The 26,280-nt window shown below is 53.1% G+C and overlaps 1 protein-coding gene across 11 annotated transcripts in view; it reads left to right on the top strand.

Annotated features, from left to right (window-relative positions):
- The window catches only part of SLC1A7 (solute carrier family 1 member 7), a 78,104-nt gene extending 51,908 nt beyond the window's left edge, over positions 1–26,196 (top strand). For 8 of the 11 annotated variants that reach the window (XM_023258704.2, XM_045035851.1, XM_023258694.2 and 5 more), the window contains 9 exons: positions 5,297–5,512; positions 13,725–13,767; positions 15,982–16,204; positions 19,819–19,918; positions 20,609–20,842; positions 22,795–22,989; positions 23,790–23,924; positions 24,370–24,472; positions 25,032–26,196. In XM_023258704.2, the coding sequence (XP_023114472.1) occupies positions 5,297–5,512; positions 13,725–13,767; positions 15,982–16,204; positions 19,819–19,918; positions 20,609–20,842; positions 22,795–22,989; positions 23,790–23,924; positions 24,370–24,472; positions 25,032–25,250 (1,468 nt within the window). In that variant the 3' untranslated portion in view covers positions 25,251–26,196. Of the gene's footprint in view, positions 1–5,296; positions 5,513–13,724; positions 13,768–15,981; positions 16,205–19,818; positions 19,919–20,608; positions 20,843–22,794; positions 22,990–23,563; positions 23,925–24,369; positions 24,473–25,012 lie in introns of those variants that run through there. The other 3 variants (XM_045035853.1, XM_045035854.1, XM_045035855.1) reach the window with 3 other exon arrangements.
- The last annotated feature ends 84 nt before the right edge of the window (positions 26,197–26,280 follow it).

Raw genomic sequence — 26,280 nt, 5'->3', positions numbered from 1 at the left:
GGTTCCTCACTGCTTCTCTAGCACTCATTCCCTGCCAGCCTGTCGTATGCTGGATTGTCGGTTGGGCCCTGGAGAGTCAGAGGTGAGTATACCAGCAAAGTGCCCCGTAACAAACTGGGAAGCGCGGGGTTCCCTGGCGCAGAGGGTGAGGTGACCCCTCAAGGATGTCTTCCCAGAGGAAGTGACATCTAGGCTGACTGTGGAACGGCAGGTGGAAATGTATCAGGTTGGGGAAATGTGTGTGGGGTGGAAAAGGGGGCATAGAGAGTTCCAGGCTGAAGGAATAACCATGCAAAGGTGCTTCAGGGAGCAGCAGGAGGCCAGGGTGGCCAGAGCGCACAGGTGAGGAGCACGAGACTGAGTCAGGCCACACTGGACCCAAGGCGTGAAGGAGTGTGCACAGTTCTGAGGGCAGTGGGGAGCCACCAAGGACTTCAAACGGGGAGGCCCTCCTGTCCCCCCAGCAGTCCAGGTAGTCTGTCCACTGTCCACAGTGCGGGGCATGGGCAGCAGTGGGTGCCTCCTGGTGGCAAGAGGGGTCACGATACCTACCTTAGCAGTTGGCGTTACAACCAAATGAGGGTCAGTAAACAGCCTTTTGCTTCCTCAGTAAGGAGCCTGGCAGCTGCTTCCTCCCTTCCCCCACCCCTGCAAGTGAAGCAGTTACCAGATTGAAACAGGCTGGGCCCTTGAGCCCAGCCTGCTTCCCAATCAGTGTAATCTCTTGATCCACAATCCCTGGGCTCTGGGTGGTGGCCAGATGGCTCGAGAGGGAATCCCAGACCTCTCAGCTCCGTGAGGCTCTTCCCCAGGGCCTGCAGGGATCATGCTCCACGGAGCACCCAGCCAGGCTGGGAGTAGGTGAGGTAAGGTTACCTGTTCTCCCCTCCCTGTAAATTACAGAGCCAAAAAGGACATTGGAGCCTCATGAGGAACCTCCCACTCAGTCTAGAAGCCTCGATCTAGCATCCAAACAGGTGGCCATCCAAGCTCCACTTGGATACTTCCAAAGATGGGAAGCTCACCACCACAAATCTACCATGGGACAAGTCGTCAGCACTGAGAGTTGAACTACAGACGCATTATATGGACTGTATCACATTAAAATCATGGTCAGCCAAAACTAGAAGACACTTTTCTTCCCCAGGAGTTAAACCAAGTCTGTCCCGTGGAGAGACAATGAGAGTGGAGGAAGCCCCACAGCATTCTGAATCAGAAACCCCTGTTCCACGCCTGACTCTACAGCTTACCAGCTGGGTGGCTTGGCCAATTATCTCCACCTCCCTGAGTTTTATTTCCCTTCTCTGTAACTCAAACTGTGCAGTCCAGTAAGGTAGCCACTTGTCATAAGTAGTTATTGAACCCCTGAAATGCAGCTACTACAACTGAGGAACTTAACTTTTTAAAAAAATTACTTTAAATTAAAAATTTTAAACCTGAAGCAGTGTAGAAATTGTTATATTGATTACACATTGAAATGATAATATTTTGGATATACTGGGTTAAATAAAGCTAAATTATTAAAATCAATTTCACAAAAAATGAATTTCACCTTTTTTTCAGTTTTAAAAATTTTTGGGGTGCCTGGGTGGCTCAATCACTTAAGCATCTGACTTTGGCTCAGGTCATGATCTCACAGTTCATGAGTTCGAGCCCCGCATCGGGCTCTGTGCTGACAGCTTGGAGCCTGGAGCCTGCTTCACATTCTGTGTCTCCCTCTCTCTCTGCCCTTCCCCTGCTTGTGCTCTGTCTCTCTCTCTCTCTCTCCAAAAAAAAAAAAAAAAAAAAAAAAACCATTAAAAAAATTAAAAAATAAAAATGTGACTACTAGGAAATTTAAAATTTTTAAAAATTGTGGCCTACATGGTGATTCTATAGGGCAATGCTGAGAATATTTTTTAAGGATCAAGTGAGGTGGATGTTCCAGTGTTTGCAGACAGTTAAGCTCCAGACAATTTATGGTTTCTGTGGCTGCCGGCTACTCAAGGGATTGTGTTTTCCCTCACACAAGCAAGCCATGCTCATTCTGGAAAGAATAGAGAATGTGAATAAACAGTAAAACAAAATGAAAATCGCCCATAATCCCACCACTCAAAGATAGCTACTGTTAAACTCTCCAGAGTTTTCTTCTGTGCATATCCATGTGAGTCCTCACAAAGCCTCCATACCCCAGCCTGTAGGTTCTCAGAAAGGTCGCTTTATTTATTATTTATCATTTGTTTGTTTGTTTATGGAAAAGTCACTTTATCAGCTTGAACCTCCTTTCTCGTTACCGTGAGTCCCTGCAGTGGCCATTGCCACACGCGGAGTCCGGGGCTTTCCTCACACTTAACCTCCCGACCTTCTTGCCCTCCGCTAACCTGCGGTCACCCTGCACTGCCCGCACCAGCCTGGCTGTTCTGTCGGCTGCTGCCAGCAGTTTCCTCCCCGCGAGCTCCCCTCTCCATGGCTCACCTCTCTCTCCAGCCAGGAGAAGAACCCTTCCCAGAGGTTCCAGAGGGGAACTGACTGGGGTCCCAGGTGTCGGGATCCTTTTCATTTTATCCATCAGCCCTCTCCTTTCCAGAGCGCTTGCGTCAGGTCCCCTCTTGCTCTATGTAGAACCCACACCCCCTCCCTTCCCACATCCTGGTCTGTCCCCGAATTGGCACCACCCCTGAGTTAGACCTCTTCTTCCTGAGGGTGGCCTTCTCAGGGGCCCTTTGCTCCTTTCTGAAATCCGGTTGTCATGTACGCCCTGTCCTGCACCAAGGATGTCCGTATCTGGACTGTACATTCTGGAACGGGATCTCGGTCACAGGAGGCTCTGCGCCCTGCAGGCGCCCCTCCACTTAACATCAAGCAGGAACATCTTTCCATTGCCACCGTCACCTCTAATGGCTGCTTAGAACTCCATTGCATGGATATGCTGTAACTTTTAATCTAATTCTGTACTGATGATTTCTTGGGTTAGTCCCAGCTGTTTGCTCTTACAAATACCACTTCAGTGTTCTGCAGCCAGGAAATTCTGCTGGATGAGCTGTACTGGACCCCACTTCTCCCTCCTGTCCCCCTTGGCCTGGCACTCAAGGCCACCCCCACTCCTGAGCACAGCCCTATCTGTGTGTCCCCCATATCACCATGCCTCTAATGTGACCTGAGCTCTGACCACACTAAACAGCCCAGTGTGCCCACCCTTGGCAGCCTCCCTGTTGGCTTCTGCTGTCTCACTGCCCGCGATATCGGCCCCATCTTCAAATCTTCCTCTTCCTCACAAGAACCAACTCAGATGTTCCCTCCTCCAGGAAGCCCTTCCTGACTCTCCTAGCTAGAAGTGATCCCTCCCTCCCCTGAATAAAGACAGTACGTCCTTGTCCCCTTGCTTATGCTACTAATACAGCCACCCTGTCTCCTGGTTCCTTGAGTCCACTTGTGCCTGTGTCCCCGCCTGTCTCCTTCCTGACCCTACCCTGCCCCCGATACCAGGAGCAACTTGAGGTTGGGGAGCGATTCTGATTTCTTTCTGTGAACACAGGGCATGGCACAGAGTGGGCATGTGCTAAAGGTTTGAATAAATACGTGAAGGAAAGAGGACAGGCCTGGAGCTGGGGCCCGAGTTCTGGTCCAGCTGGCCACTAGTGTTTTGTGTGACCTCGGGCAGGTCTCCCCCTCAGGGCCACGGCTTCCCTGTGGACTTGGCTGGGGGGATTCTGTTGTGGTCAAAGGACTGCTTGGCCCTGCGCCTATGTGCTGGCTCCAGTCTAGGGATAATGGCTCCCATGGATAATAATTGCAGAGCAACCTCCCGTGTCCCTTGCCCGCACAATCCCGTTACGAGCCCTTCAGGATTTATGTCCGAGACCCACCCTAAGCCCATCACTAACATACGGCATACTGGTTGACAAGGGATGAACAGAGATTGTAAACATTCATTCATTGATTCATTATTTATTCCCTCCTTCATTCAGCAAGCTGCTACCAAGCTCACTGCGGCCGGGCCCCGTGCCTGGCTCTGTGGACCCCACATTGAGTCCGACCCGGGCCCAGTGCTGGAGGCACTTTCAGTAAACAGTCAGCAACTCAGTGAGGTGGGGGCTGGGGCAGAGGCCAGCACAGGGCCTGGGGGAGCCCAGGGAAGGAGCCTTTGCTCCAGCTGGTCATCAGGGAAAGCTTCCTGGAGGAGCCTTCAACTGTATCTTAACAGAAGAGCGAGCCTTTGCTACAGAGAGCGGGGAAGAGCTGGGCACTCAAGGCAGCAGCTACAGCCTGAGGTGGGGAGAGGTTCACCTTGACCCTGGATGCTGCCTGCGAGTAGTCTAACGATAAGAGGAGTGGGATGGGGAGGGATTATCCACTCTTGTTTACATGATTGAAACCAGACAAATACGTCCTTTATCTGAAAGAATGAAAGGGCTTTGAGGAAAAATCCTTTTGGCAGCAAAGCAAAGCACAAGGATCTCCTTAACTAATCTCTCTGCCCCACCCCGCCACTGCCCTGGATGGCAGGCAGAGAGCCCAGGGCCAGGCAGGCAGGGGTGGGGAGGAGCCGAGGGGAGACCCACAAGGGCCCTCAACACAGCCTCCCACAGTGACGAAGGGGAATCTGGGCCCAGCGGGTAACCCGGATGGCCACAGGGTGGCACATCTCGGAGAAACCATGGCCCCACTTTAGAGATGGGATCCTGAGGCCCAAAGATGTCACACAGCCGGTTGGCAGAGCCAGGGTGGGGACTCAGCCCAGGGCTCTAACTCACTCTCCTTCGTGAATTCATTCAGCAAGGCTGCAGCAACCACCTGTGCCCAGAGCTCACTCTGTGCAGGCACTGGGGACCCAGAGAGAAGTCAGACCTGCCCCTCTTCTCTCGTGTCCTCAGCCTGATGAGAGAGACAGGTAGACAGTGACAACCAGGGTCATGACAGAGGCCATGAGCTCCTAACTCTGGGGGAGAGGCAGGGAGTCCAAGAAGATTTCGCCAGAGAGGTGACATTGAGCTTGGTCTTATCCGGTGAGTAGCACTTCAGGAAGTGGAGGAATCTGGTGATAGGACACCAGCCAAAGGAAACATGCTGGCAAGGGCCTGGAGGTGTGAAAGTCTGTGGCTGGTGACTCTAGGTGTGGGCCAGAGAGCAGAGCAGAAACCCAGGATGGAGGGGCCATAGGACTGGATGACTAGGGGGTCCCCCATGCCTGCATGATCCCTCCAGCACTCTGAGGGTGCTGGGCAGGGCCAGGAGGGGGTGTGAGTGGGTACACCTGAGTGCCCGTCCCCCCCCCCCCCCCCCAGCCCTCAGACACTGACCCACGTTGCTCTCGCAGCTTGATGTCTGGCCTCGCCTCCCTGGATGCCAAGACCTCCAGCCGCCTGGGCATCCTCACCGTGGCATACTACCTGTGGACCACCTTCGTGGCAGTCATCGTGGGCATCATCATGGTCTCTATCATCCACCCGGGGGGCGCGGCCCAGAAGGAGACGACAGAGCAGAGCGGGAAGCCCATCATGAGCTCGGCCGACGCCCTGCTGGACCTTATCCGGTAATTCTTGCCACTGATACCCTACTTGGGGACGCCATGCCTGGGCTGGGGTCACCGGCTCCACAAGCCTGGCCCCACATGTCTACCAGAGGCAGGCTAGGGCATGGGGAGAGGGGTGCTCAAGGTCTGCTCTTGAGGACTGTGGTAACGAGAAGCCACCACAGAGGCCACGCAAACAGTGTCTCTGTTCCCTCAGCCCCTATGCCACCCACTGGGGTCACACTGCGCTGTCTGCCTCCAAGAGACTGGGAGCACCTCAAGGGCAGAACGGGGTCAGCTACCTGGGATCCCAGCCCCAGCGGGCGGCCTGGCACGGAGCGGGCATTAGCAGGTGTTTGCTGACTGACCGAGCTTGCTTGTGTGCACCCAGCCTCCCCAGTGGCCACGCCCCCCCTGCCTTTTCCTTGTCGGTCCTCTTCTCACAGATGAGGGAGTGAGGCTCAAAGAGATGACGTGACTTTTCCAGGGTCATCCAGCAGGCAGGTCATGGAGCCAGGATTCAATGTGGGCCTAACTCCACGGGCAGTGATATTTGCCCCATGGTGCTCTGCCTGAGCCACGCAGATGCTGTTCACCGTCTGTTCCAGGGACTGAGCCCTCCTCCCAGGAAAGCTTTGTAAACCCAGAGATGCATCCACATCTGATCCCCCCACCTTTCCCAAGACTCCATATGGGCCACCCCTCTCCTCTCCATCACTCATTCACTCTCTTGCCAGTGGCCACCCTGGACCGGGCACTCAAGCCTGGCCCTAGCCCCGGAGGAGGGAAAGGCCCACTAACAGACAGGGACAACATGGGGGTGGGGGCTGTGACGAGGGAAGCACAGGCTGCGGGTGAGTGCAGAGAGCAGACTCAGAGGCGGCAAAGGTGCCCCAGGTAAAGTGTGGGATGAGAGGGAAGGCAGGGGAGCCAGGAGCCCACGCCGGGTTAAGGAAACAACTGTGCAAAGGTCCTGAGCAGAGAGGGAAAGTGCAGGGAAAAATCCTCACCCACTCAGCGTGGCTGGGGCACCAGGGGAAAGGGGAGTGGACATCAGTGTGAAGGATATTGTGACCCAGGCCGAAACTTGTGTTTCGTCCTAAAGGCCACAGGAAATGGGTTTGAAAAACAGAAGTGGCACGATCTGGAAGTCTCCCTCTGGCTGTAGAGTGGAGGTGGAGGGGGGCAGGAGGAGGAAGGGAAGACAGGCAGGGATGGGGCCAGGGTGGTGGCCATGGGCACGGGGAGACCGCAGACTGAGGATTGCTCGGACAGTAAGACCAGCAGGAGACAGGAGGGAGGCAGGAGCAGGAGGGAGGAGGGGGTGGAGGAGGTGGGCGGTGCTGATTGTGAGGGCACTGGGGCCTCTGGCCTGAACACCCAGCTGGATGGCGGTGTGCTCACCGAGTCACAGGACAATGGCAGAGCGGGTGTGGACATCCTGGGGAAGACGTCAGCGGATGGTTGCCTGCTGGATCTGAGTCTTTGGGAGAGTCCGAGTGGGAGACGGAGGTTGGGAGACTGGGCCACCGACTCTCATTTTCTCATATCCTGCATCCAGTTTGTTGGCAAATTCTGTCAGCTCTACCTTCAAAACTCCAAACCTTGTCCCTTCTGTCCTCCTCTGTCACTCTCGCCATCTCCCAGACCACTATCACCTCTCATCAGAGTATCCAGCCTCGTCACCCTGCTTTCTCTCTGCTTCCCTATGGTCTGTTCTCAGCATAGCCTTTATTACCACCTGACATTATCCTGTCTGTGTACTTTTTCTAGTTCTCCTTGTGACTCCCTCACCGGAATAAAATATGTTCCACGAGGGCTAGATCTTTACAAAAATCTGTTCCCTGCTGTATCCTGGAGCCTAGAACAGCGCAGAGGAGGTGCTCGGTGTTTGCTGAATACAGACATAGGACACAGGGTCGCCAGTGGGGCTGGGGTCTAAGCCGTGAGGAGACACACTGGTACAGGGAGGAAGTGCCAAGTGTGTGGCTCAGAGGCCCAGGGCGAGCCTTGACCCACATTAGAGGTTTGTGTAGGGCTGATAGAGCAGGAGCAAGCAGAGGGAAGGGAGGGGAACCACACCAGGAGAACAGATGTCCTAGAAGCCAAGGGAAGAAGAATTTCGAGAAGCTTCATTTCTAAGATCCATTATTTCTAAGATTTAGCAGCTATGATTCATCCTTTCTTGGATTCTATGATTTGAAACAGCCTTTCCTTGTGGTGGAAGGAGTTGGTGCTCGGGGAGTCCCCGCCCTCCCCACCACTGCCTCCCCTGCTCAGGGGCTGAGGGCTCTGGATTGGACACACGTGTCAGAGTCAAATGTTCCAGGAGTGGCTCCTGCTCTTGGTTGCTTTTCACGTGGTGAAAATTGATCCTTCTGGTTTTAGGCTTTCCCCCAGTTGCTCTCAACCCCAAGGCAAGTTGTTTTGCAAAGCTGAGCGGTTGGACCTCACTGGAGCCATTTCTTAGTCAGAGAGTGGGACTGCAGAGAGAGGTCACATGCTTCCTGGGACAGGAAACCAGAACCTTGGGGATGTGAGGTCTTGTCACTGTGTGGTCCTTCCAGGCCCCAGTTTCCCCATTGGTTTTCAAGATCCCTTCTCACTCAGTAGTTCTGAAACACAGAGGCCTACAAACCAGGGAGGAAGCTGCAGGGCATGAGCACAAGCTTCCGGAGGTGGGTTCTGGGAGATGGGGTTGGGAGGATGGTGCAGAACCCAACCTTGAAGACCTTGAACCCAGGCTGAGGGGTTGGCTTTAGAAACAGGAAGCGAGGGGTTGGCTTTAGAAACAGGAAGCTGGTGAGTTTGGGAAGGATCGATTGGAGCAGGGCAGAGTGGACAGGATGTGACTGGAGGCAAGGGGATGCTCTGTTTAGGGTGCAGTCACTTCCGCCCCACCTTTATGAAACACCTGCTCTGGGCGAAGACGTGGTGCTGAGAGCTGGGGAGGGGGCAAATGCAAGTCCTTGCAGCAGGCTGCCCTCTGTTTTAGGACAGACAGACAAGAACTGGAGAGCCACTCTTGGAGATCCTTCCTAGCTCTGATGTTCTGGGAGGCCGTGCAGCAAATGAGAACATCAGGAGGGAGGCTTCCAGGGGTCCCCTCACCCTTGCTCTGGCCCAGAGCAGGTAGCTATCTGGCGTTGATAACTGACCGAGAACACGGATGGCCAGGGCAAGGAACAGGGAAGTGGGGACAGGTGTGACAGATGAGAAGTCAGAAGGTTGGAGGGGCCACCTGAACAGTGAAAGAAGGACGCAGCATAACTCAGGGCTGGCAAGACATGCTTCCATCTCTCAAAGATGATTCCAGAGGAACACAACAGGCCACATCCCCAGACGACTCACCAAGACATGAATTCATTTCCCAGGGCTCCAGAAAACTGACGTCTTCTCACAGTGCAAACTCACAGAAAACAACCCAAACAAGAGGAACACTAATCAGAGCTGGGGCCCTTCGTTTTTTTCCAATCTTATTAAAACACCAGAGAGATGAATTAATGACTTGGCTCTGTTTACAGCTCCCAGTGACCCTCTCAGGGATTGGATGAAGTTCTCAGGGGCTGTGCTTGCAAAGGAACAATCCCCACCTTGGGGCATGGGTTGGTGACATGGGGTTAAGGGCAAGTTTAGAACATCGCAGTGGGGACTTAGAAAGAGTAAGTAAGGAGAAGCGCCACAGACTGTGGCCCTGCCCCAAGTGATGTGCAGGAAGGCCGGGGCCCGTGTATACTTGATGGGCGTGACTACTAATGTCTCCCAAGCACATTACGTCGGAATTTATGCCACCAGGAGCCCAGGCCTCATGGGGCAAATGGGAAGACTTCTCATGGGTATTCAAAGCCACAAGAAAATATTGTCCATTTTCCTCTTCAGGAATCAAAAAGTATAATTCATTAAAGACTACAGGAAAAGTTCATTGATTACTAGTATGAGCACATGTATTAGTCAAGAGTCGCTGTAGGCTGCTGGTTAAGAGAAACCTGAAGCAGCAGAGGCTTAACTGTGGTAAAGGCTTTCGTTTTCTCCCAAATCAATAGTCCAGTGGTAGGCAGCTCATGGTCATCAGGATCCCATGCTCCCCCTATCATATTTATCACTTGGCTTTTATCATCAGTGGGTCCCATGGTCCAAGAAGGTTGCTGAAGCTCTAGGTAGTATGTCCATGTTCCAGCAGGAAGAAGACACTGGGAGGAAAGGACCAAAGGGTCCTGGCTGAGTAGGCTCCTTTTCGAGAGTTTTCTGGAAGCACCACCCAATGACTCCTACTTTCTCTCACTGGCCACCCCTTTGGCAAGAGAGGCTGGGAGACAAGGTTTGACAGCAAAGCCCTGTTGGTCCCGTAACATGCCAGGGCACCTGTCGGTAAGGAAGGAGAGAATAGAGACTGGGTAGGTAACCCTGCCACAACCCACATTTTAAATTATTCTAATTTTAATTTTTTTTTTCAACGTTTATTTATTTTTGGGACAGAGAGAGACAGAGCGTGAACGGGGGAGGGGCAGAGAGAGAGGGAGACAGAATCGGAAACAGGCTCCAGGCTCTGAGCCATCAGCCCAGAGCCTGACGCGGGGCTCGAACTCACGGACCGCGAGATCGTGACCCGAGCTGAGGTCGGACGCTTAACCGACTGTGCCACCCAGGCGCCCCTCAATTATTCTAATTTTAAAGGAGATTGTAAAGAAATGTACATACGAGGTGTAAGTTCCATTCGGTCTCTTACAACTTTTGAAAGTTCCTAGTTTCAGACTAAAGCAGCCTTCCCTCTAGGTTTCATTAGAAAACTACCTTGTAAGTCACTCGAACCTCCTGGGGTTGTGCCCAGGAGAGATTTTCAGACTATTAACCATTGGCACAGCACAGGCATCCTCCCTTTTGGTCATGAGAACCCAGGCCCAGTGGACCGTTGCATTCTGGCAGCTCTGTGTCTGGCAAGCCCCCGGCATTAACCCTGGCTTTGGTGCTTTGGGTCTGCTTGATGTCAAAAGCCTTTGCAGGCAGTTACTATTCTGTTGGCAGAAATCTGCTCATAACTTGGAAAAAAAAAAAAAAAAGCCTCATTTGAGCTTCTGAGATCCCGGCCCCTGACCCCTGCTCCTTCTCTCTCTTGTGACAAAGCTGAAATTAGTGGGAAAAGTCATGACCACTCTTTCCCAGTTTCTGCCTTGGTAGCTCCTTCTAAGGTCTCTTCCTCCTGCCATATGCTTACACGGAACCTATATTTTAACGACTGTGGGAAAAAAATGATAGTTTCTGCTTCCAACAGTGGCTGCTGCGATGTGAGGTTAAGGAACAATGCATACTCGTGTCCTCGTATAGAATTCCATGTATGTATGAGCAGGGTCTTGAAAAAGAAGAGATTTGCCAAGAACAAGAGTGGGTGGTAAGGTCAGTCCACATGGCCGATTTAAGGAGATGCAAGGGCGCCTGGGTGGCGCAGTCGGTTAAGCGTCCGACTTCAGCCAGGTCACGATCTCGAGGTCCGTGAGTTCGAGCCCCGCGTCGGGCTCTGGGCTGATGGCTCAGAGCCTGGAGCCTGTTTCCGATTCTGTGTCTCCCTCTCTCTCTGCCCCTCCCCCGTTCATGCTCTGTCTCTCTCTGTCCCAAAAATAAATAAAGGTTGAAAAAAAAAATTTAAGGAGATGCAAACATGTGAACAAAAATCTTTGTTAGCATCCCCGACTTGGGAAAGATTCCTAGAGGTGGGTTGTCAAGACAAAGGTGTAATAGTTTGCAGACCCTCAGGTGGAATTGCAAGTTGCTTTACAGAAAGGTTGCTGCCAGAAACATGTGGGGGTGTCTGGGTCACCGAACCTCCTCAGCACAGAGTATTGTCATTCAAAAATCCTTTGCCAGCTTGATAGGCGAAAAGGAAGTCTAATTTATTGATGAAGTCGAGCATTTTTAAAAAGCTTTTTTGGGCTACTCGTGTTCCTTCTCTTGCAAAGTGAATTGCCTGGTCATGACTTTCGATCGTTTTTCTGTTGAGGTATTAATATTTTTGCGGTCAAATTATTTATGCAGCAAATATTTGCTGAGGGCCTGTTATGCGCCAGGCACTCTTCCAGTGGCTGGGGACACAGCAGTGAATTAAACAGAGATATCTCTGCCTTCCAGGAAGCTGATGTTCTAGAGAGAAGAGACAGGAACAAGGAGACAAAGACAAGATTGGTAAAAGCTCTCTACAGATTTAGGACGATAACGCTTGGTCACATAGTTTCCCTAGTTTGTCATTTGCTTTATAATTCTATTTCTATGTGAATCTGTCTCAGAGAATTCTCAATTTATTTAACCTTTTATTTTGGCATAATTGTAAGTTTACAGAAAACTTACAAACATACCCTTCACCCAGTTTTCCCTGAAGTCAGCAAAGTACGGAATGATGGCACAGATGTCAAAACTAAGAAATTAAATTAGTACAACACTATTAACTAAAATGTAGACTGTGTTTGGATTTCACCGATTTTCCACGAATGTCTTTTTTTTCTGCCCCAGAATCCCACCCAGGATACCATGTTGCTCTTAGGAAATTCTTAATTTCTTTTCTTTAAAAATTTTTTTTAATTAATGAATTTATTTTTTGAGAGAGTGTGTGCGTGTTCACGTGCACAAGAGCGGGAGGAGCAGAGGGAGAGGGAGGGAGAGAATCCTAAGCAGGCTCCACAGTCAGCATGGAGCACACACAGGGCAAGGTCTCATGAATGATGAGGTCGTGACCTGAGCTGAAATCAAGAGCCGGATGCTTAACTGACTGAGCCACCCAGATGCCCCTAGAAATTCTTTTGTGTGTGTGTGTGTGTGTGTGTGTGTGTGTGTGTGTGTGGTGGATTTCTTTTTTTCTTTTAATATGAAATTTATTGCCAAATTGGTTTCCATACAACACCCAGTGCTCATCCCAACAGGTGCCCTCCTCAGTGGGGAGCCCATCCCCTACTTTCCCCTCCCTCCCACATAATTCTTAATTTCTATGTAGTAAAATCTATTGATGTTTTTATTGCTCATTTTCTTCTTAGAGGGTCCTTCCATATTCCAATATCTGAAAAATATTAACCTATATTTTCTTCTAGCTTTTTATGTTTTCATTTTTTAAATTTCTTATTTCTTTAACCCATATGGAATTTATTTTGGTGCAAAGTATAAATAGGGATTCTAAGTTGTTGTTTTCTTTTAATAGTTGATTGGCCACACAGTGCTCTCTAATAAATCCTTCCTTTCCTCACTGATCTGTGAAGCAATTTTTATCAAAAATGAAGTACTTAGGGGCACCTGGCTGGCTCAGTTGGAAGAGTGTGGGACTCTTAATCTTGGGGTTGTGGGTTCAAGCCCCATGTTGGGTGTAGAGATTACTTAAAAAAAAATAAATACACTTTATTTTTTTTTTAATGAAGTATTTAGATGGTTCTGTTTCTGGGCTATAGGTTCTGTTCTATTGGTTTTTCTGTTGACAGCTGTGTCAATATTGCACTTTAAGAGAGAGAGACAGTGTGAACAGGGGAGAGGCAGAGAGAGAAGGAAACAGAATCCGAAGCAGGCTCCACGCTCTGAGCGGTCAGCACAGAGCCCCACGCGGGGCTCGAACTCACGGACCACGAGATCATGACCTGAGCTAGGGTCAGACACTTAACTGACTGAGCCACCCAGGCGCCCCAATACTGCACTTTAAAATTATATCTTTACAGAAGGTGTTCATAGCTGATAGGACAAGCACCCTCCTCCTTTAGCTTTATGAAAACAATGTTACCAAGAATTATGATCTCATTCATGTGCCAAGTCATGTGTTGTGCAGCACAGATAAGATACGAACAACTGAGTTTTCAAGGAGGCCTAATCTGTGGGAGAGGCAGACCCCTGAGCTGCTGCCACACTGCAGCAGGCTGGAGCACAGGTGATCCACAAGGGAAGGCCCACGGAGTCGGCCAGCAATCAGAGAAGGCTTGGCCTCTGATTAATTGGAGTACGAGTTAGCCAGAGAAGCAGGAAGGACATTCTAGGCAGAAGGAACAGTGTAGATGAAGGGCCGGCTGCTGGAGAAGTGTGCAGTGTTTCTAGGGAACTGGATGCAATTGCCTTTGGAGCTTTGAGTACTGGGGGGTGGGGAAGAGATGAGACTGGAGAGGGAGGTGGGGCTAGGTCACGGAGAGCCTTGCCTGCCAAGCGGGGTGTTCAGATGACCCCGCAGGCCCTCCTGTGCTGGGTTGTGGAATTCTTCAACTGCTGACTCTCTTCCCAGGAACATGTTCCCAGCCAACCTGGTGGAAGCCACTTTCAAACAGGTAAGTGGATCCCAGAGCGATGGAGCAGGGCAGGCAGGACCAGCCTGGGCCAGGCTGGGAAGGGACACTTTTCCCCAGCAAGTCTCCCTGCCTCCTGGAGGCCGGATGCTGGAGAGGAGGGCAGGTGGGGAGACCTGGATCCTCACGGCCTCCCATGGCCACACCCCTGCCCTGGGTTCCAGCTTCTGACGAAGAGAACTTACAAGGGTGGGGGGAAGCCACTGTGCTCTAGGTTTACACCCATGCTCACACCCACTGTCTCAGTCAGTCCTCACAGTAACCCTGCCCTCAGTGTGCCAGCCCCTCTCCCGGATGAGGAAACTGAGGCACAGAAGGATTAAAAGATCTGCCCAAGGTTGTACCACCAGTAAATGATGGCGCTGGTAGGAAAACCCGGGTCTGTCTGGCTTCTAAGCCTGTTTTCTGTTTCTTTTTAAAAAGAATCCTTTTCCCCCGTAATAAGAATAGTAACGATGTTCAGTGTAAAATGTTAGGAAAATACTAAAAAATACAAAGAAGAAAATAAAATCATCTCTTGTTCCAGCACCAAGCAACAGTGACAGTAGTTGGTACACTTTTAGTCTTATTTCTCTGCATAAATATGCTTTAGAAAAATAAAATTAGGTTAATGGTGCATAGACAGTGTGTGTCTTGCTTTTCCCCACTCCCATTACATCATGAGCATTTTCCCTGGTTATTAAGCATTTGTTTAAAATACAATATTTGCCGTGAGACAAGAGCCTGTGATAAGGCCAGGCTATAGTTTATTACCATGCCCCCTTTTGGTAGGCTTTTAGGTTGTTTTCAAAGTTTTTCCATTTTTAGAAATTATGGTAAATATCCTTGTGCACAAATTTTTGTCTGCCTTTCTAATAACTTCTAATGCTTTTCCCCTTGTAAAACGTTGGCTGCTTAGTTGACAATCCAGCGAGCATTTCCTGACCCCCTTGCCTGTGCTAGGCCCTGCAGTGGGGACTGGGGACTGGGGACACAAAGGAGGAGGTTGAGGGTTGGATAGGAGGCTCCAAAATAAGGAGTGGTGAAATCTTGAGCTAATCTCTCTATCTTTCCTAATCTCCTGGGTCTTTATCTACGAAATAAGCCAGATAGTGAAGGGCCCCGAACGGTAGGCCAGGGAGTTTGGGTTTTATTCCAACAGTGACGGGAAATTATTGAAGGTGTGAGAGAGAAAGAGTGAATGTTCCTTTGCTTCATACCTGCCTGGAATGCCCTTTTTTCTTTTGGCAAACTCCTACCCATCCTTCAAGACCCAACTCAAATATCCCCTTCTTTGTGAAGCTGTCTGATCCTCTGAAGCAAAGCAAGTCACTCCCTCCCCAAAGCTCTCAGAGCAGAATTCACGTCTGGTTCATCTTCGTATCCCTGGCATCCAACACAGAAAGTCCAATGTTGGAATGCTGACGGTAGTGGTGGCGGTAATAACAGCAGTAATGGCCACATAAGGCCACCAGGCACTGCTGTAAACACTTTACGTGTGTTGCCTCATTTATTCAAACGAGCCAGATAGTATTGTGACCCCCATTTTACAGATGAAGAAACTGAAGCACAGAAACTTCTGGTCCCATATACTTCCTAACTGGTTTCTCCACACCACCCTGTGCCCCAGAAGGCTTACCTTATTGATACTGTGGTGTTGGGAGGCTAGAAATTTCCCTTGTTTGGACTCCCAGTGCCTGAGGAATGAGGATTCCCTGGGGCAGAGGAGGAAAGGTAGACAGCATGGAGGCTCAGGGCTTTGCAGCTGGGACGTCTTCTCCTCCAGAAGGCTTGGGGCAACCTGAGCTTTTCAAATAGAAGGGCCAAGTTTCCATCAGTGGCAGGCAGGGCTGGCTGGCTATTAGGTGGATGGAAAATGATGTTTGGAAGGGATAGTTGGGTGAATAGAAAATTATCTGGGTAGAAGAGGAGATGGTTAGAGGGGATCCCAGATGGGTGTGATGATGCATAGAAGGAAGGAGAGGGTGGAAGGGACTAATAGAAGCATGGCTGGGTAGGGCGTACTTGGATGACGGAATCCCAGTTTTCTTTTTGGTAAAATCTTGATGATACTCCTGCCTACCTCACAGGATTATCGTCCATCAAATAGTTCTCGACTATATACAAATGTGCCTCCAAGATATTATTATTGTTGTTGATGATATTAATAGCAATATTTGGTCCTGACTCCTTCCTGGTTGGGGTGTCGCCCACTAGTACCGTACCAAGACCACCCCCGTTGTCAAATCCCCCAAGATGGCATCAGAGGAGGCCCCTCCTCGGCAGATCCTCATCTACGGGGTCCAGGAAGAGAACGGCTCTCATGTTCAGAACTTTGCCCTGGACCTGACCCCGCCACCCGAGGTTGTTTACAAGTCAGAGCCTGACACCATCGATGGCATGAACGTGCTGGGCATCGTCATCTTCTCTGCCACCATGGGTATGTGCTTCCTCCCCTCCCCGGCAGTGGCCAGGAGCCAGTCCCTTCGTGCATCTACCCTTCTCTGCAACCTGCATCCACTAATCTAAATAACCTGGAGTCTCCCATCTTCCAGGTGATTCCTTTCTCTCCTACCCAGTAGAGTGGCTCAAGTCCCTATTCCATTACCAAAGGGTGTCTCCAGCCCTCCCCCACACCAGTCGAAGCTGGCATTCCTCACTTGGAATTCTCCACTCCTGGGTGCTAGTTTCCTCTGTCTTAAAGAAGACCATGCCTCAGGCTTCCTCCCAGCAGCCTGTTCCATTTTACTGAGGTCTGGGGATACTAGGGCAGGGTGGCGGGCGGCGGGGGGGGGGGGGGAGGTTACAATAAAGAACAGGAAAAACCTGAAAATCTACCATCCATCACTGTCTCATTAAAGTCCTCATTTCTCCCTTCCATTTCCAACCACAGGGGCTCCCCACTGGTCAACTCTGTCCTCAGACAAGTGTGTGTCATTTCTCAGGGCCCACAGTTGGCCTCCTTGACCACACCCTCCCCTTTGCTACTCTTCTTGCCAAGACCTTCAACCATAGGCTATCACCACGAAGTGGTGAGGCCTCACTAGCAAAGGCCTTCCTGTACCTTTTAACAACAAAACAAAACAAAACAAAAAAGTATTCTTTTTCTTAAAGAGAGCCCCCAAATAGTATAAGCTTCAGATCCCACAAAACCTATGGCTGTGCCTCTGCCAACAGTGCCCTCACCACCATCACCAATACACACACACACACACACACACACACACACACACAACCCTTTTCTTTCTTGGAGACAAGCCATCCAGAACAATCTAGCTGGTCAGTCCCTGTCTTGTCCTTCTAGGCTATCAAAGGTCATTGTGAGTCTTATTCTAAAATTGGCATCTACCTCCCTCTTCGCCCTGGCCAAGGTCCTGGTGAGGGCCTCTCCTCCCTCTCTGACTTGTCCACAAGGTTTTCTTCTCACTGTCCTACTGGTTGCTCATGCAGGAAATCTGGGGGCTGTTTTCTGCCTCTGCCTCTGCCTCTGCCTGGCCTGCATCCAAATCTGTCAGGTCTGCTTCCGAAACTTCTCTCCGAGCCCACATTTCCCTCTGCTCGCTGCCAGCATCACAGTTCGGGGCCACCACAGTTCACCTCTCACCTGGTTTCTGCAAGAGCCTCCTGAAGGGTCCCTGTCCTGGTGTGTCCTCCTCACGGGCTCACAAAGTCCTGCAGTGGCTCTCCAGTGCACTTGGAAAGGGGTCCCGAACTCTGTACACGGCCTGCAGAGCTCTGTGTGATCTGACCGGCCTGCCTCCCGGCTTCTCTGGTCCTGCTCTCTTCCCCCAGCCATGCTGCCTTTCGGTTCCAGGAAGGGGCCTCTCCAAAGATCTTCCCACTCCCCCAGCCTGGCTGCCCCTGCCCCCTCCTCTCCCCCTGCACCTTCCCCTCCTTGCAGGGGGACTGTGGTCTTCGCAAGCATCACGTCCTCGGGAAAGTCTTCCTAACGCCCCCAGACTGCTCAGGTGCTCTTTGTTACTCCTTAAACGTTTGACCGCATTGCAGTTATCTGTTTCTGTAACTGTTTAGCGTCTACACAGAAGCAGGCGTAAGCTCCATGCAGGCAGTGACGGGCCTGGCTTGTTCCCCATTTATCCCCACAGCCCACCACACTGACTGGAGAGAGGAGGCACGCAGGAAAACCTGCTGGAGAGATGGGTAGATGGCTGGGAATGGACTGATCATAGTGGGTAACAGAGCTCTAATCGTCTTGGCCCAAATGTCGGGCATGCAGAGGGGCTAGGGCCTCAGGGACCCGAGCATGTGACAGGACGGTGTTTGGAGGCTCTCACAGCACATCTGGCAATCAGTCCCCAATACTGGATATTCCCACTCCTCCCCAGCCACTGCCTCTCTTAGGGGTGGGAACATATAAACAGGACCTCTGTTGGCAGAGCAAAAGAAACCCTGAGACCCTCTGACTCACTGTTTCCTGGATGTGTGTAACTGTCTATGTGTCAGTGTGTATATGTTCGTGTATGTGTGCCCAAGTCAGCACGTGCCTATGCCTGTGTGTGTCCACTTCCATTTGGACCTGCATCTGTGTGTGCCCACATCTGAGTGTGAGCAGACACACCTGCACAGCTGCTCCGAATGCGGCTTTCTTGGGTCCCCACGACACAACCTCCTTTCCCATCTCGTCCCTGGTGTTGGGACGCGGCTGATACTAAGGCCCCATTGGCCGGGACTGTTGCAGGAGGCCTGCCACCAGACCCTGGGTCCCCGGCACACAGGTGCCCAGCCAGCCTGAGCCCTTATGTGTCTCCTGGTTCGGGCGGGAATAGCCTGGGAGGAGGGACAGAGCTGGCAGGGGACCTGGGTCTCAGCTCAGCCAGGCTTCCACAGGCCCTATGGGCAAGGGCTAGGTTGTATCACCTTCAACTTGGGCCTCTCCTGCCCATACCAGCAGGGCCCCCATGTCGTCCCATCACCATGTGGTAGCTGTTCTGCGGATAGTGTGAGTTCAGGGCTGCCTGGGGCAGGAAAGAGCCTCTCTCTGGAGTCACATGAGCCAGGGTTCAAATCCCTTCCCTGCTTCTCCCTGGCTGAGTCAGGTGATGAGCCCCTCCAAGCACACTGCCGGTAAGCTTTCTAAGGGCAGCCACAGAGTGTGTTTTGCTCTCCATTTTTGTGTCACCAGAAGGGACAGCTGTCACTTGTCACCGTTTCAGGAGTGGCCTGATGGCGCCCAACTGCACAGAGCTCACCTGGGGAATAGTACACACACGAACACTCCCCAAGTAAGAGAATGACAGGGGCTCCGGAAAAGCCTTTATTATTCATTCGTTTGTTCATTCATTCAGTGATTATTGTTGAGCACCTACAACGTGCCAGCTGAGGAGATACAGTTCTTTCCCTCATGGAGCTAACCTTCTATTGGAGGAGACAGAACAAAAAAAAAATAATAACAGACAACCGGAAAATAACACTTATAAGTTGTAATAAGTGATATAAAGGGATCAGAAAGACATGATACAGAGAAGAATAAATGGAGAGTTTGCCAAGGGGAGAGGGGGACGGGCCCCCAGGCCATGTGGGGAGCTGGGCGGCCAGGGTTTCAGGCACCAGGACCTACATGGGCGAGGGCCCTGAGGCAGTGAAAAGCTTGACGTATTCTAGAAACGTAAAGGAGGCCAGTGATGCCAGAGCATAGTGAGGAGGTGAAAAGCAGGGCCGGATGGAGGTGGGAGGTGTTGACAGAGGTCAGATCAATCGGGGCCTGAAGCAGGGGGGATCTTGGTTATGGTGGGAGTGTTCAGGAAGTCATTGCGTGGGGGGTTGGCAGGGAACATTTTTATGGATTAGAGAGGAGGATGAGATGAGAGCCCTGGTCCAGCAGTAGAGGCCCAGGGGAAGGAGAGGAGAGGGTGCAGGGAAGCACTGTGCTTGATCCAAGGCTGCTGGGAATTCAGCCAAGGCCCGAGGCCCACATGTGCGCGCAGGTCTGTCCCTGCTGGGCCTCCAGCGTGTGCTGGCACATGCCACTGTGGTGCGTGCCTGTGCCTCGGTGTGCGGCCTCTGTGACATGCTTGTGTGTCTCTGCCCCTGCAGGCATCATGCTGGGCCGCATGGGGGACAATGGGACCCCTCTAGTCAGCTTCTGCCAGTGCCTCAATGAGTCCGTCATGAAGATTGTGGCGGTGGCTGTGTGGTAAGCCTCACTGGGGGCAGAAGTGTCCTCTTCCACCTTCACCCCACCCCCTTTCAGCCCTGCCCTGGGAAGATGGAGGGATACCACGGCCCCTTCCACTGCTTTCCTGCCCTGGAGGCTCAGCCCTGGCCACATTCTGCCCTGCATCCCCCGGCCCAGCCCTGACCAGGTCTAGTTCCAGCCCCGGGCCTGCCATTTCTGGCCCGATCAGGCCCACTGGAGGACAGTTACAAGCTAAGCGTGGCCTTGCTCTCCTGGCCCAGTTTCCCCAGCCCATGGAGTCTCATCAGCTTAGCTTTTGGAGAAGGGAAACACTGGAAGTGAGAACCAGCTGCCACTCCTTGGTTCAGAGCTCAGACCTTAGGAATCTTCTAGTCCGACCTTGTACAGTTTCGATGGGGAAACGCAGAGGCCCACTCCGGGTCACGCATGAAGTTTGTGGCACCGCTGGGCTGAAATGAGGGCCTGCTGAGGGCGGGGGCCCTCCTCAGAGACCTGGACGGGAAGGCAAGGAGGGGGGCCAGAGGTTGTGCGGGTTGGACTGGTTGAGCGTCGTGGTATTAATGAGGCCACATGTACTGGGCACCTTGGTACAGAGTCCCATTCAGTCCTCACAGGATCCCCGGGCGGCCAGGAGGCAGTGATGCCGTGCCAGGCCTGCCCGGCACTGAACTGGCCGCCTGCCCCCAGGTACTTCCCCTTTGGCATTGTGTTCCTCATCGCCGGCAAGATCCTGGAGATGGACGACCCCACGGCAGTCAGAAAGAAGCTGGGTTTCTACGCGGTCACCGTGGTGTGTGGGCTGGTGGTCCATGGCCTCTTCATCCTGCCCCTGCTCTACTTCTTCATCACCAAAAAGAACCCCATTGTCTTTATCCGAGGCGTCCTCCAGGCCCTGCTCATTGCACTGGCCACCTCCTCCAGGTAGCCCTGGGTGACGGGCAGGGTGGAGTGATGCTGGCAGCTGAACTCCGTTCATCTGTCCAGCCATCACTTGTCCATAGCCATAGAACCATGGAAAGTTCAGTATGGCCCACTTCACAAACTTGGGGGTAGCTATGGACAGTGGTAAATGAGACCAATTTTTGAAATGCATTGCTTGAGGCCCCACCGGCCTGAATGGCAGAAAGCCCTTATGGCCTCTTAAGGCCTTCCCCTCCCCAGCTGCCTGCATCCCTGAGATGCACTCAGTCCACATGGTGGTGGCTTCCACACATCTTGGGGTCGGGACAGCTGATGGGGGATGAATCTGCAATGGCTGTTGCCTTTTGCTGCCATACGGTGCTCCCGTTGGAGTCAGGCCCTGTGTTGTTTAGGGTCTTGGCCTGTCCACGGCTGCAGGGACATCCTGGCTGGATGCCCTGTCCCAGCCTTGACAGTGTAACTCACCAGTGGGGATTTGAATCATGGTTCCACTGCCCATTGGCTGTGTGGCTGTGGGCAAGTCACTTAACCTCCCTGGGCACCAATTTCCTCATATGCAGTTTGGGGATCAGGGTGGTCTCTGCCTCTAAGGGTTGCATGGGAATTAGTGGAGATAACTCACTAGGGGCACGAAGGCTAGCCTATGAGGTGGCATCTGCTCTCAAGGATCCCGGCCCACAGTTGAGTGCAGAAGGAGAGTTGGAGGCATGCAAACCCACCCGTCTGTCTACCAAGGAGGAGAAAGTGCTCTACATACTCTGTGAAGAAAGGGTGGTTCTCCCCACAGCATATGTCCAAGCTCCATGTGGAGGACTCGCCTGAGCTCAGGCCCATGTCTCTTCAGAGCCTCATTCTCCCTTCCAGCCCTTACTGCTTTCTCTTCTCTGGGCCTCAGCTTCCCAATCTGTCAAATGGGAGTGAGGGCCCCCACCTTTGGCAGCAGAAGTACCTCACACAGAACTTAGGAGGAGCAGGGCCCCAGTGAGGAAAAGCCCCCAGAAGCCTCGTCCAGGAACCTCCACACAGGGCAGAGCCAGGAGGTGGAAAGGAAAGGCAAAGTCCCAATGGCTGCCAGCTCCCATACCACAGGCCAAGCCCTGCTGGAGCCAGCAGCCCTTGGCCACCTCCTGCTTGGCAGAAACCACAGCCACGGGCCCAGCACATCTGGGGAGATCATCGCAGGCTCTGGAAAATGGACGTGGGCTCCCCAGGCAGTGGCCTGTGGGAAAGGAAGGGCACTGTGGCCAAACCAACCTGAGTTTTAGGTCTCAGCACGGCCACCAGGAGCTCTAGTAACAGAGACAGTAACAATGACAGTAGTGGCTACCACTGACTGCCTGCAATGTGCCAGATACTTCTCTAAGCGCTTTCTTGTTGAATCATCACCCTAATAGCTCTGTAATCTAGGTATTGTTTTGGATAAGGAAACTAAGGCACACACAGGTTAAGGAACCCGCCAGAGCCACTTGGCTAGTAGGAGGCTGGAATCTAAATCCAGCAAGGCCGGCCCCAGAGCCCTACTGTTAGCCACTTTATGCTTGGCACAGTGGTATGACTTCGGGTCAGCCCCTCCTCCCCTCCGGGCTTCAGTTTCTTCATCTGTAAAATGGACTCAAAACCCCTCCCTCACAGGAAGCTGTGAGGGTCAGATAAGAGCGTGTGTAAAGCACAATGCCTGGCGCATAGTAGGTGCTCTGCTGATGGTGGCTCCTTTCCTGACCTGTGCGGCTGGTGGGGGGTCTCCGGGGCCTAGGCTTGGGCGGGTCTGGCTGGGCCACTGATCACACACTTGCCAAGAATGCCATTTGAGACCATTTTCAGCCTGTCCTCCCCGTGATGGGTGGGCTGCCTGGGGTGGGGGCGAGCTTCCCATCCCTAGCACGCAGGCAGCCCAGAGCCCCGGAGTACCCTGGGAGACAGTGGTAGGCACGCGCTGGCCCCTCTGCCCACAGCTCAGCCACACTGCCCATCACCTTCAAGTGCCTGCTGGAAAACAACCACATTGACCGGCGGATTGCCCGCTTTGTGCTGCCCGTGGGCGCCACCATCAACATGGACGGGACAGCGCTCTACGAGGCTGTGGCCGCCATCTTCATTGCCCAGGTCAACAACTATGAGCTGGACTTCGGCCAGATCATCACCATCAGGTACACACCTGACACCCCATACCCAGGGTGGATTGGCCGGGGAAGAGGAGGGCACCGGAAGGACCTTCAGGATTCTTGAGCTCTCAGATCTGATGGGGTCTCTGAAGTGCAGAGGAGGCAAGGGCTTTTTTCCTAGCCACACGGCAAGTTAGTGCTGGGATGTGGCCTGGCTTCTATGACTCAGGGCTCCTTCCCCAGTGTCACCCTGCAGAGGGGGAGCTCCGAGCAGGATGGGAACTAAGGTCCAGAGGAGGGCCTGCAGTCTGGGCATGCAGGGCAGGGAGGGGGCTAAAGGCAGGCAGAGGGTGAGCAGAGGCCAGGGGTGGGATGAGGGGACGGGGGGAGGGTGACTGCTAGTGTGGCTGGAGGTGAGGGAAGGGTGCTGGGGTGAGGGTCAGAGGCCGTGGGGAAGGCCTTGTGTGCCAGCCTGAGGGCACAAGTCTGGCCCCAGGAACCAGGCCCAGTGGGAGGCTGGGCAGAGCCATGCAGGTGGACGACCTGAATTTCTGGTCAGCTTTTTGGAACCTGACAGAGGCAGTGGCCCCAGGCACATGCTCTTCTACAAACTCCTCAGGAGGTTCCACTGGGACCAGAGATGGAGGCCCATGGAGTCACAGGACCTTGAGCAGGGACGTGCCCCCCACCCTGAGAATTTCCTGATGTGGCATTCCTAACAACCCCTGCCCCATATGGCTGTCCCCAGAGGCCCTGGCATTCTGGACTCCTTCTTGGAGCCAGGGCTCCAACAGCGAGGCCTGCCCCTCCTGCTCCTCCTCTTCCTCTCCCTGCCCCTCCTGCAGCATCACGGCCACAGCGGCCAGCATCGGGGCAGCTGGCATCCCCCAGGCTGGGCTCGTCACCATGGTCATCGTACTCACCTCCGTGGGACTTCCCACTGACGACATCACCCTCATCATCGCTGTCGACTGGGCTCTGTGAGTGGGTTTGCCCCCTACCTGCCTCATCCCCCAGGCAGCAGGCATTGAGGGTGGGCCGGGAGAACTGCCATGGTTTGGCACAGTGGGGGTGCCCTGCTCACTGACACCAGCCTTTGTGGGGCCCAGTTTTTAAAAATGAAAATGTGCCTACCCTTGTTCAAAAATATAAAGAATTTCAAGGGGGTGAGAGCAGAGCATCAGACCAAGCCCAGGCCCTTTTGAGCACGGGCACAGTCCACATGTTCCTGAATCCAGCCGTGCATCAACTTGCTTTGGCCTTGCCCGAGCAGGGGCAGTAGGCTTGAGAGGACCGAAAAGGCACTTTGCCACAGGCTCCAACCTGGCTGCCGGCTGCAGGTGCTGCTGGGCTGGGCCCTGCCTGCTGCCAGCTCCTCTTACCAAAAATAGTGCCCACCACTCACTGCCCACCTTGGCTCACCAGGGACCGTTTTCGCACCATGATTAACGTGCTGGGTGACGCGCTGGCGGCAGGGATCATGGCCCACATCTGCCGGAAGGACTTTGCTCAGGACACAGGCGTGGAGGTGAGAGCAGTGCCTCCCTCCCAGCCTGGCCGTTGGGAGGGTGGAGCTGGGATGGGGGTGCAGGTCTTCTCACCAGCTGGGCAGCCTTCTGCCAATCCCTCCCTGCCTCCTCATCTGGACACGGGGTGACCGATTCCTCTCGCAGCTAGCTGTTGAGCACTTGTCATCGTGGGAGGAGCAGTGGCAAACAAAGAAAGATAAACCCTGTCCTCAGAGAGCCTGTACCTTAGTGTGGGGGTGCGCTCTATCCTGCCGACAATATACAAACATTTGTACGTCTGCACAGGGCTTCGTGGCAATAACTATGTGTAACAGGCTGTCCCACTCCCATTGGGGTGGACAGGCAGGGGACCCACCAGTTCCCTCACTGGACTTCTCCACTAAGACAACCTCAAAAGGAAGGACAGATTGGAACTGGAGCCCAGAGAGGCTGTGTGTGACATATCAAGGTCCCACAGCACATCTGTAGGAAAACCAATCACGTGGTTTGCTTTCAGTCTTCCCTGGTGTCTAACCTCACTCCCTCCTGCTGCTACCAAGGCCTGTTTCCCCTCCCCAGAAACTGCCGCCCCGTGAGACCAAGCCAGTGAGCCTCCAGGAGATCGTGGCAACCCAGCAGAATGGCTGTGTGAAGAGCGTGGCGGAGGCCTCAGAGCTGACCCTGGGCCCTGCCTGTCCCCACCACATCCCTGTCCAGGTGGAGCAGGACGAGGAACCAGCTGCCACCTCTCTGGACCACTGCACCATTGAGATCAGTGAGCTTGAGACCAATGTGTAGCCTGCAGAGCTGCAGGGGCCAGGGGAGGCCTCCAGGTCTAGGGGCCAAGGGCAGGATCTCAACTCACTACTTTTCCGAGCACTCGACAGGAGCCAGGCTCACACACTCCTCCCACCCTTGAGAGGCCAGGATTCGCCCCACAGGCCAGACAATAGAGTCTCAGAAAGGGAAAGACTGCATGTGGGAGCCCCAGCTGGAGAATTATGACCTGGCACAGCCAAGGCCCCAGCTATGACATTTCCACTGTGTTAACCTATGAGGGTGGCAGCAGGGGCTATATGGTCCCACTTTCTGGATCACAGAGTTGAGACCCTGGGAGCTGAAAACACTTGCCCCAGGTCTCAGGGCAGGTAACGTCAGGGCCAGGACTCTAACTCAAGTCTTCCAGGCCCTGGCCACTCTCTCCTGGAGGACAGGGGCCTGCAGGGCCAGATGCCAAGGGTCTCTGCCCCTCTGCAGGAGCTCAACAGCCACCACTGCCTTCAGTTTATGAAGATACAGCGATGTTCTGGTTCTGCCCCAGCTGAGTCCCTGCCCAGGCCGGTCACCCTCCCTGCCCCATAACACGTGGCCTCAGACAAACAGCCCTCCCTGAGGACGGCCCAGCCCTAGGCCAAGGCCCGCTGCCTGCCACGTGCCACAGCCTGTCCCGTCTCCCATCAGTCTCACCAGAGGTGTCTCACAAAGCTCAGCCCGTGTGGAGACAGCATGGCCTCAGAAGAGCTGCAGGGGCCCTTGGACACATCTGGGCCAGTCTCCCACAGGACAGGTGGGCAAGCCAGGACTGGGGAGGCAGGCTTGCCTGGGATGCTTTAGTCAAGCTGCCCATGGAGCCTTGGGGTCAGCACTCTCCATGAGCCTGTGTGATGAAGTGGTGTTAGATTTTCTACTCCTTTCTGTGTTCGCAAAATCAGTGATAACTAAATAAAGGTGTTTTGTTTTTCAATTTTGTGGGCTTGGTGACCATACCCTGGCCAGCATTTTTTTTAATGTTGACTTATTTTTGAGGTTGGGGGGAGGGAAGAAATGC

Source organism: Felis catus, chromosome C1 (assembly GCF_018350175.1).
Source record: "Felis catus isolate Fca126 chromosome C1, F.catus_Fca126_mat1.0, whole genome shotgun sequence".
Taxonomy (NCBI): Eukaryota; Metazoa; Chordata; class Mammalia; order Carnivora; family Felidae; genus Felis; species Felis catus.
The sequence above is the reverse complement of the archived record's forward strand: the minus strand, read 5'-3'. Positions and strand labels throughout refer to the sequence as shown.